The sequence below is a fragment of the Struthio camelus genome, chromosome 2 (assembly GCF_040807025.1).
Source record: "Struthio camelus isolate bStrCam1 chromosome 2, bStrCam1.hap1, whole genome shotgun sequence".
Classification (NCBI taxonomy): Eukaryota; Metazoa; Chordata; class Aves; order Struthioniformes; family Struthionidae; genus Struthio; species Struthio camelus.
In genome coordinates, this window is record NC_090943.1 from 31,675,508 (window position 1) to 31,687,541 (window position 12,034).

The 12,034-nt window shown below is 37.2% G+C and overlaps 1 protein-coding gene across 5 annotated transcripts in view; it reads right to left on the reverse strand.

Annotated features, from left to right (window-relative positions):
* The window catches only part of THSD7A (thrombospondin type 1 domain containing 7A), a 287,638-nt gene that overhangs the window by 69,301 nt on the left and 206,303 nt on the right, over nucleotides 1–12,034 (reverse strand). For all 5 annotated transcript variants that reach the window (XM_068934979.1, XM_068934981.1, XM_068934982.1 and 2 more), the window contains one exon: nucleotides 6,241–6,432. In XM_068934979.1, coding sequence (XP_068791080.1) covers nucleotides 6,241–6,432 — 192 coding nt within the window. The remainder of the gene's footprint in view (nucleotides 1–6,240; nucleotides 6,433–12,034) is intronic.

Sequence of the window (12,034 nt, forward strand, 5' to 3'; positions counted from 1 at the left end):
CAATGCAGTTCTGTTCGACTGAAAGCAGTCATTAAGAAAATTATGAAAACAATGAACAGAATCTGGAAGTAATATCACTAAAATATGATATAACTATCAGCAGTACTAAATAATAGTAATACTAAAAATATACCATTTGCATTTAAAACCATGTGCCATTTCTCTCCAGGTAAATATCATCCCCTTATGTTCCCATAAACTAAAATAGGTAAAGAAAAAGCAGAAGGGGTGGGAAAAGGGGCAATTAGAGATGTCCTTTATAACGTCTGTGTAGTGGTGACAAGATCAGAGCTGCTCAACTTTGAGAGCAATTTCACTAAATAAGGACAGGTTTGACAGGAACAAAAATCAGCACATGCTATGGGAAAAATAAAATAGTTTTATTAAAAATAAAATAATTTTATCAGAATACTTGAAAAATGGACACATAAAAACAATGAATACTTTTTATATAAAACATAAATAGAGGAGTGCAAATAACTGTGTGGTTGACAGTACTAAAAAACCAAACATTTCAAGATATGAAAAACAGTTGGAGCTGAAGCATTTCTTTTTGATTTGGATACTTAAACAAAAGCAAGCATATTCGGGAATGAAAGGCTAGCTTTATAGAGTGACCTGCATATTACTCACAAAAGAGCAGAGATATAAGGACAGTTTCCTCAAACGGTTTAATAGAATTGCCATGTGCTTAGATTGCTTTTGTGCCCAATTTGGAGCTGGCAACGTGTAAGACACCTTGCCCTAGAATACTCAAGGATGGGTTTTAACAAATCTTTTTTTCTAATATTTTCTTGATAAATTCCAAGTTTCAAAATAGTTAGCACTTTTAAAAGCATTTAAGTATTTAACTATCATTAAACATTAAGTATTTAATTATCATTTCAATTAATCTTTTTGATATCAGTCATTTTAAAAAAGCATTTCAAATGCATGTAACTTTACACATGCATTTCAAGCTAGAATATAAGGCATTCACTTGTACAGAGCACACTAACTGCATGTCTATCTGAAGTATCGAATCTAAAGTTTGAGAACACAGATGCGACTAAAATGACTCTTGAAATTGAGAGGGTGAAGTGTTACACATTTCCTCTTTGCATGGGAAGCAGATAGACATAGACAGCTCCAGTCCTGAAGACAGATGTGGGTTACTGTGTGCAGACAGCTAGTGCATAAGAACAAAGACTGCCTGTGCTGGTGGGCGCCTCCTGTTCCAGCTCTGCTGACATTCACACTTCCTCACCGAGCATATGTTAATCATACAAATAAAGCAGCACTACTCAACAGGAGAAATCTCGAGAGACCTGTCGTTCCACACACAATGGGCCAGCAGCTGGGGTGCCCTCGTGGTCAAGCCTTTACTCGGATAGTATTTGAGTCCGAGATGTCCAGGAACCAGGCAAGCATGGCACCAGGCTCATGTCCAGGAACCAGGCAAGCATGGCACCAGGCTCTCAACTGATGAGCTCCAAAGGATAAGGCGAAACTCAGTGACTTCCTCTCTGCCTCCTCTCCTTTACGCACGATGCCAAGTACTTTTGTAAGCCTAGCTTGAAATTCACATTTGCCACTTCCAAAACTATGGATTTATTTAATCATGTTTCAGCTGAGATCAGTCCAAACTCATGAAAAACTGTGGCTTCTCCAAAACTCATCTTTTGTGGAACGGGCAATTTGTTGGGAATACAGTCATTTAATTCTGTGCTTTTGGAATGAATTACCAAGCACTGTTACTTCAGCCAGGAGAATATACACAAATTAAAAAAAAAAAAAAAAAGGACATAAGAAGAGTGAATACATTAAAAAGCCCTACGTATAACCCTTCTTTTGCAATTGTAAAGTCTAAGTACACTGGAATCTTAACAGTAATACAATTTTAAAGCATGATAACCATCATTTACCTGAGCTGAGAAGAAACGCCTTTGATCCACCTATTCCTTACACATTCAGTAAATCAATCTTGCTGATATATGAGAAGTTTGAGCTACTGGGCCCTGTCAAATTGACAACTGATATTTTATACCATTCAACTTGATGATTACATAGCCTGTGAAATATGAGATCATACTGGATAGTCCTTCTGGTGCTATACTTATCTATGAACATACAATAACCAGTAAGATACTGCCATCCACAGGCACTCCTTCCATCAGTGACCTAAGAGGTTGTTTTAAATAAAACAGCCCTTCATTTTCATTACTTTCTTCTTTGCACTTGACTTGTTTTTTTAATCTTTACTTTTTCAAAATGCAGTATCAGTTATTTGCTACTGATAAAACTTGGAATGTATCCACACCATTATGCTTTATGACACTAATAATCAATACAGAATCGATCTATAGATCTAATATTTACTAAAAAGTATGACTGGTTTAGTAATTTGCATTTTGAGGTCATGGCCTAAGCAAAGTAGTCTTAGTGAGTACTTAGTAATCATATAAGGCTTCCTAAAATCAGAAAATAAATAAAAAATCAACAGAAATAATAAACAGAAAATAAAACAAAAATAAACAAACTCTATATTCAGTTGAGATGCACATGATTCATGTACTACACTTCGCATGCAAATAACCTTGTGATGTATTAGGTCACATCATTATGTCCTTTGCTGTCATTTTAAATTTTGCGACAATGACTTTCCTGAGTTACTTGCTGCACCAGGAAGATGTATTTGACAGTGACACAAATAAGGTACCGCTATAGGCAGGCTCACACAGAAGGCAAATTTATAAATCACTTCATCCTTCAAACCTTCAAGTGGAAGACAATGATCTTGGAAAGATATGAGAAATTATTATTACGACACCAGTTTCCGTATTGAGTCATCTCATAAATCACATACAATCTTTATCTTGAGGAAAGAGACCCCTTCTTCTCTTTCCCTTCCCCACCAAAAACCCATCCCAGATCAGCATAACCACACGGTGCCTGACGAGGGTATGGTTTGAGCACACAGAAGAGATGTTCTGGATGAGGAAATCATCCAGAACGTGTACACCTGAGCTCAACTCCTAAGTCAAGCAGAAGTTAGTGTGGCGCTGGAGGGGCAGGCAGAAGAAGGAAGCGGGAACAAGAGATGTTGCTTACCTAATCTCGACTTACCCTAAGGCTTATTGGAAAACTTTGTCACTACTGTAATTTACATAGAGCTTAAAATCTTCCTGTGAATCTATCTTGTAAGCAAGGAATTATTACAAAATTGCTGAATTATTCCTATGTTAAAGCATCCAAGAAAGTTTGTTACACTGCATCTCTTTCCCAGTGACCAGTCATGCTAACTTAATGGTTTCTTCAGTAGCATGGACAGCTGGGAAGTAAGAAAAAAATTAGGACTTAAGTATGAGATTATGTAGTTCTGTCACAGGCAGTCATCTCTCAGTATTAACAAGCAAAAAGGCAGGATACAATATTTTTTATTTCAAAGAAGAGAGAAACTGAATCATCAGAGATAGTCCTCTCATAGGAAGCCATTTGAGACCCACGTACAACAGTGTATTTAAGATGTATTTACACAGCCTCAGTAATTTCAATGGGATGTTCAGGTTGAAGTAACCCGATGAACGAGAATTACACACTTCAGTCACTTTGAGGGATTGCAATAATCCTTCTGTTTGTTATGACTGTAATGCTTTGATCTTGTCAGGTTCGTAGACTCAATTCGCCGTGACTAACAACAGGATGTACAAGATCAAGGACCCACAGTGACAAACCTGGGCTGCTGATGTCCTCTAAGAAGCCGACTTTGGCCTTATTCACAGATTGGCAACAGACTTGCACCTTCTTTCATCAATTTATATTTGTCCTACTGTGTTCTGAATGAACACTGACAAACAGTATTGCTGTACTATATGGCAATTGCCATAAAGTAGCTTACCTAATCCATTATTCTGTCTCTAATACCAGCAATTCAAGAAAAGGTTCAAAAACCCAAAATGGAACAGCAGCGGGACTGCTAGGACAAAATTAATAGCCATCTTCAGGACATATTTTTAGTGCGTAAAAGGAATTATCGGTCTTAGCTTACAAGGCTTGGGTTTTAAATGGTATTTACAGAATTTACATTAACGTGTAACAATTGTTAATAATGACATGCATTTTTTAATGACATGCATTTTTTGATAAGCTCTGAATAGAAGTGAGGACTGTACGTTCCTCCAAAACAGGTGCACGTGGAGCGTCCTTATTTTTATCAGCAGAAAGCAGACTACCAGCTCCGCTAATACGTTCCGACACTCTGTGCCCCCCAAACATAAAACTGCGCCCCAGCACTGCCTATACAGCCGGTGCGTTGCGTGCTGGGAACGCCGCTAATCTTCGCCTTGCAGTTCTGGAGGGGAGGAGTCGTGCCGTTATTGGTCATACTGCAAACGACTAAAAAGCGTGAGAGATTTACAAGCAGCAAGATGATGGTAAGACTAATTTCAGTGAAGCACAAAAATCGAAAACTAAGCTGATACTTTTTGAATATCATATAAGCAAAGGTGAAAAGTACATTCTAGCTAGAGCTACAATGACATTGTAGCCCCGGAAGATTTGTTTATTAATACATTTTATATATTCTCTGGAGTTTTTACAGCGTGCAAAGGAGCACCAGGTTGAAGATATCAGATCAAGATGTGAGAGAACTGGTATGACAGACAAGCTAGGCAGAGATACTAGCTTGTGACCTTAAAACAGCCCAGAATAACCTCATCTCTGAATAGGGGTAAACAAGCCAGGTTTAGAGCCAAGCTGAAGGGCTTTGACATCTAAGCAATGAGTTAGCTTGTTCAGCAGTAGTGTAGGGATCTCACCTGTACTACCTGTGTGGTTTGAAACCTGTCAGTCTTTCTTTGTGATCATTTGGTGTTGACTCTGATCATTACATGACAGAGATAAATAAAATTCACATGCTTAAAATTCAGTCTATGCTTTGCTCCTTTGCAGCATCCTCTGCCTCACATATTATCCTGAGACGTGTTAAGTACTGAAGTCCTCCTCAGAACCAAACCGGTGCTTTTGAAAAAGCAGCTTAAGAAAATGGAAACATTTTCTGGAGTAATTTTGATTTTCACTTCTGTGGCCTGCTTTTCAGGATGTTAAATCTCTGTGTCCAGTAAAACTGTATAAGCATATAGAAAATCTGTTATATTGACCGACATGGAAAAGCAAGTAGACATGAAAAAATATTTATTTGCATTGTCATCTGAAAAGGTGTCACTTTGTGACATAGATTCTTCTAACTAATTTATTATTTAAATCACCTACTAAAATAAGCGTAACCCTGATCACCTCTTACACTTCTAGAAATGCGCCCTTTTAGGGCTCGCTCTGTTGCATTTTTAAAGTATTTAACTTTATTTTCAGTAATACATGTAAGTAAAAGTTAAAGGTTTTCCAAGAATTCTTTGGTTAAAAACGTCCCCTTGCTTCCAGTGTTGCACAGGAGAGGGATAGTTAGATGCTAGCAAGCCTAAAGAGGCCATTTGAGAACGATATGCACTTGTTCCAGTCCCAAAACACAACGTACCTTTAAAAACAAAATAAAACAAAAACAGCTATAGCAACAATGGAAATGGAAAATCATCAAAGATGAACCATGAACCAATACAATTGTTTTCTTCTTCTCTTTTATACTACAGCCATGTCTTTTATTTGCATTTATTGCAGATAAAGGACCACTTGCATGAATGGAAACTATTCACGTGAGTGAGGATATGCAAGGTAAAGCTAAACAAAGATACTCTATAAATACAAATGTTGATGTGGTAACAATAGTTACCAATTTAGGGTAAGAAGCTACAAAAAAAACGTGTTAAGTGTCTGAATCTATTAAAACTCTGATCTTGCTAGCATTCATACTTACATACTTGGAAAACTGGACCTTAATTATTGCTAGGGTTACTAACAGTCCTCTGTAAATATCTTTCACGGACAATTGCATTGGACAAATCATTTGCCTTGTTTAATTTAAACAAAAAAAGGAAAACAATATGTTTGAAATATAAACAGTAATACAAAATACTAACAAAGAGTAACATTAATTGAAAGCAGCAAAATAAATCTCTTCCTTAAAACAGCCTTAGGTACCACGACTAAGTTTTAAGACATAAATTTAAACAATATTTCTATATCAACCCCCTCTTCCCCCCACACATTCTAATATATTTTTCTTTTGATCAAGAAATTATTTTGACATTGTAAAGACAATTGATAATTCACAATCAAACCAAAGTCCTCACAAGTATGCAACCTTACCTTCACCTGCATATGCCAGAATAGAGCGGGCACGCATCTGCTTTCCTTCTGTGGTTTTGCCGGAGCAGGTGTGTGAGCAGGAGGACCATCCGGACCACATGCTGAGCACGCAGTCCTTTGGGCATGCAGCTTCACAGACAACAGGGACTGGATAGATAGCGTCTCTACACAGCTGTCTGTCAACCTCTTCTCCTGGGAAAGAAAAGGCCAGTAGCAGTCTATCATTTGTTAAATTAACTTAAAATGAGCAATCTAGCCCAGATGGGCTCGCAAATAAATTAGATTCTGTTCTTGTATAAAAACAAGGTAAATAGATTTGTTATTAAAATGACTTCTCTGCCTTGATGTTAGAAGGACACGCTCAAGCCTAGTTTAATTTGATATTCCACTGAAGTGAATACTAGCATGGGTGGTCTTTAGGGTTTCACTTTGTTATTGTATCTTTGGTTACATAAAAAAACCTACTGTGAATAACTAAGTATATAATACACCTACAGAAAACTCCATCAATGTGCCATGCAAGTGCATTAATCACCTAATCTTAACACATATTTGTTGAGGAAAATTATCCTAACTTCCAGTTCATGAAATTTGTTCTGTGACTGTTTTATAACCCCCAGTTTATCCTTCGAATTGCAATTGTGCATCAAAATATAAAGACAGTTGCAGTAAGATGGAGTCAGAGAATTTTGTTTCATTATAAAGGTCTTCATTAATTAGCCAAATCAGTAAATGTCACTCCTTATGTCACGGAACTATAAAACAAACAAACAAGCCAACCCCAAATTGTGCATATTTATTCTGCCAAATCAACCTACACATTTAATTAAAATGAAAAAAAAAAAACAGGCTGGTATGAATTGTTTAATAAAATACTAGTCAGTGGTTAAAGTAGCAGGGCTACTTTTTTCGGGAAAGAAATCCTGGTAGGAGCTGTACCTGAGATCTCTGTGAACAGAGTCCTAAGTTTTGTAAGTTGTCAGATGCTTCCCTGCTCAGATCAGTTAATATCCACTAAGTGACGGATGAACAAATGACCAAGTACTCCGACATCAAAAATTCTCAGTGAAAGTGACAAAAGCCTCAGGATGAATCTTCACTTTAGACAAGTTGAGGGAAAAAAAAAAAAAAAGAACTAAGGAGAAAGAGATTTGCATTCAGTGTTTTAGGGTTATAGGCTTGCTGTCATACACTCCAGCTACAGAAAAGTGCTTTCAATGAGACCAGGGACTGAGCCCAATACATAATGCCAGTTACAAGGAACCGTGAAAAAGTTGCATTTAAGAGAACTCTGGTTTTTGAGGCTCCATTAACTGCATATAACCAAGTTAAGATCTAGTCTCATTTGCACATAGGGAACTTTTAAAAAGTTTTCTGAAAAGCATAAAATTTCAAAAGCATCTGAATGACTTTTGTGTTATATAGTCCTTGCAGTGCCAGGGCATAAAAATTTCTATTGAGTTATGATTCATCTACTGAAATTTTATTGATGTAAATGCAATCTCAATGGAACTAACAGAACCATCTATTATATTACATATGTTATAATCCATCATGTCAGCTATTTTGTTTTAATAGCTAATGCTAATGAATAATGTCTCATCAAGATTTGCAATGGAAATAAGTTCTCAATATATCAAAACATTTGTTAAATATAATCATTAAATACTGTATAATTTAATGATAAAGACATCAGCTGATGTTAATGATCACCACCTGGACTCTGAAAAGCTAATTCCAGGAGAACTATGGATACTGTAAATCAAGCAAAGATCTATAAACACTGCTTTACCCAAGGCCCAGATTAGGCTTTTATTGCTTAACACAGTAATAATAAAATGAATCAAACAGTAATCTAAACAGAATCTACATTCTTGTTATTCAAACTTTACAGAGTCTTAAAACCTCTCAAACAAGAATTTCTGCAAAACTGAATTCCTGAAAATAGGAGGTTCTCTAATACTAGAGACATATCATGATTCCCAGAATTACCAAATCCTTCACAAAAAAGGAAAAGATAAGGGTCATCCTCTCTATATGCCGCTAACCAATGTCAAACATTTTATTCCTGCAGAACCTTTAGTCACAACAGAACTGCAAAAGTCAGCCTTCCTCAGCTCTGCAGCAAGGGCAAGTTTTGCAGCTCATGCTTGTTAGATAGTCTGAAGTAGTCATATCTATCTGAATTATACTGACCTTCGAGATCAAGCCAGTCTCAATAGCCATATTTCCCCATATTACAAATAGGTTTTTGAGTCCTGTCAAAGGCTTTATAAAACTCCCACACCAAGCTCTGCTTCCCCACTGGACTCTCTGCATCAATTGCTCTTTTTATGCTATCACATGTCATCACAGACCATCACCAATGTAAGCGGGATTCCTGCCCACTCCATCAGATGGCACTTGTCTGAGTTGAAGGATAAGGAGAATGAGCAGACTGCAAACTTCTTTGAGAAAGAATGAAGCTAGAGAAAACGGATGAACCTCATCCTCAGACTGTTCCACCTCCAGGTAAGACTCAATGAGGTAAACTGCTAGGACACCTTCACACCTTGCAAGAAATATTACTATTACAATGAAGTATGTCATAGTGTAAAATACCGTTAATAAACTTATTTATCATTATCAACCATGATGCTGGAAATTCAAGTTAAATTTGGAGCTACAGTGAGAAATTGTGTAGATTTTAGTTGCAGTTAGAGTTTATATTTAAAATAAAAAAGCCTTCGATTCAATCTCTTCCAAATCAAAGCCCCCTTTTAGCATTTGCTTTTAAAAACAAAACATCCTATAAATACGTATCTTGCATATTAGCATTTAGTTTTTGTCAACAGTCCAGCTCTTATCTGATGAAGGCAATGGGACAGAAATGCAGTTGGAAGGAATATTTTATAATGGGTACTTCATACCTTCAGGGAGATATTTTACTTGGACTAAATTGTTTCTGACATTTCACTAATGATTTTATGAACATCTTGACCTTTGTTGCCATCCTCTTTAAAGTGCATAGTGTAGTCAACTACCAGGAACCACTCAACCATATGCTGGGAATCAAACCAGTGTAAAAACTGAAGCTACTTGGAAAAAGTCCCATTTGAAAGTTTGTCAACTATAGTCTAATATTTGAATTTTACTGTTTTATATACATGTTGCACAGGAGATGAATGCAGATCTTTACAAACATGAGTCAAAAGTCCCTGCCCTGAAGTACTTATATTCTAGAAAATATAATGCCAACCTCCCAGAAAATCCTAGAAAGATAGAAACAAAATTTGACATTTCCCACATAACAAAACTCTTCACCATCGAGCAGTTGTTTCGTCCATTAAAATCCAGCAACCATCCATGTTCAGAAATAGCGTTGATATAGCTGAACAATATTTCTATCATATGCAATACACACAGACTAGGGGCTAAATTCTCCAAATTGCACTAGAAACAGTGACTGTAGGTAGAAATGGCATGAAGCAATAGAGGTTTTCTTTCTCAACAATATGAAATGCCATGAACTGTTTAAATGTTTGCCGAGAGTTTTACAGATTTCTATCATCAGTATGGACTACCAAGGAGGCAGCCCTTCAAATCTTCATCTCTTCCCTGACCTGTTAGGCCAGCTCCTGCTAGATAAGCAGCATTACATGCGGGCTGCTTTGCGGTGTGAAGACCCTCTAGCCTGTGTGTCATTGCTGCTTTATTACATTCGCAAAGCAGATACGACATCCATGAAAATTTGGTCTAGAGGCTAAAGGTTGGGCTAGAACCCCAAAGACCTAGGTTCTGTGTTTGATGTGGTCAGTTCACATCACTGCTTTGCATTATTCTTCCTCATCTGTAAAATATCTCTGATATTTAATTTCCTTGTAAAACGCTTTTGTACAAAGCATTTCTAGAGCTGGTATTGTTAATATAAGACATGGCAAGAAAACTCTCTTTCTTATTGTGCATCTCTTAATATGATGCATGCTTCAGTGCACAGTAAAAAAATTGCTGTCAAACCCTGACCTGCAGTAAATAGAAAGGCAACTGCTTAACAGAGGGCAAAATTATTTTAAAGCCCTAAAATGAACAGCAAAATCACTGCTGCATTCAGTGAGGCACGGAGAACAGTTGAACTTTCCTCTAAAATCAATGTAAAATAGAAATGCAGTCGGGGTTCTACATAACCAAGAAATAAAGTTGGTCTCAGCCTTGGACCTGAAAAATAGCTATAATCTCTGAAAGGCTAAACTGCTACCTGAAACAAAAGAAGTCAGAAATTGATGCTAAGTTCATAATAAATGGGATCAACTCATGTGAGGGCTTTGAGCATTACTAGTCATTTAAAGAAAAGAATTCTGTATAATCAGTAAAGGACAGAAATATCACAGAGTGGTAAAACAAATCATGCAGATCTAGTCTGAAGTCTGTAAAAGAATAAATGACAGCAACTGAGCATAAAAGTTACAAGTGAAGACTTCAGCCTCAGTGCTGTTTAGTCAGATCTGTTCAGCTTTACTAGTACTTCTGAGACTCTAAGACAGGAGAAAAAAAAAAGGCTCCGTGCCAAGTTATTCCAGTGTCTTCTTGTTTTTATGGCTGCTGGGCGCTCCACATGATGGTCTGTTGTTATGTACAACAGATCACAGAGGCCTCAGTTCAAGTGTTTTTAAATCTATGCATCTAAAATGAGGATGTGAAAATGTCAAGTGATGGAAAAGACTGGCAGTTCAAAGCACTGCTTGATCAGGATGTACTGAGTTAACGATACTAGGGTATATATTGCGTTGCATATATTTAACTATATCAGTTACAGGCAACGCTCTCTTGGCCGATGCTTCTGTTACCAACTCTCACCTTGCACACAAAGCTGAAAAGGACACACACAATGTTTAATCTGTCGGAAAACCGCTGGGCACCTGAAATACTCGGTAATGCACCTCTGAACCCAGCTTTTAAGTACTCTCTGTCTGTGGGTAAAGAAGGCCTTGCTCTTCTTCAATTGCCTTCAACAATGCCTCTAGGCACGGACTCTTCCCTTCAGATAATATACGCTGCACCACAAATCTGAGAAGCCGTTGCAGAAAAATGGTGTAAAAAGTCCAAATAGGAACAGGAACCCTCATTTCAACACTGTATCAGTGAGTTGTGCTATCCAGCAGGAAGAAACGCAGTTATTTCACACCATGTTAGCATCTACATGAGTTCTGCTGGCTGCCACTTATGTTTTCCTTCCTTCCCTGTGTAGAAAAACAATCAGCAAGATAATGTTAGGCTGCCTCCTGCGTAGAGTCAAATGGCTGAAATGGCCAACGAGGCTATTCTTTACCCTGAGTTCCCACATAATTTCCCATATATATTCCTCCCATATGAGGACCTATGCGTGGCCTCATACTGATGCTCTTGTCAGCCTTCGAGCATGCTGAATGACTTCCTCAAACTGGCAGAGGAGTCCAAGCTGCAGCGTGGACAGTGCTCATCAGGAACAAGTCAGCCTTGAACTAGCTGGGAAAACATGCCTATCTATGTTCAAAATCTGGTAACAATAGGTCTGTGATATGTGCTCAGTCCTGTTTTTCATATAGGATTCATTTTAACAGTTCTCCAGATCTGAAGTTAGCAAAGTATGTATTTCTCCACTGAGGAATTTCTACAGGCGATAATTTTATAATTTTAATTTTATGATTATTTATTCATATAATTATTAATTTTATAGTTTTATATAAAGGTAGTCTGACTGCAATTGGGCAAAATACATTTTCTTCTCTTGCTACAATTTGGAAGCATCTAAATATGTTTTAATTATATCTCAAGGCAG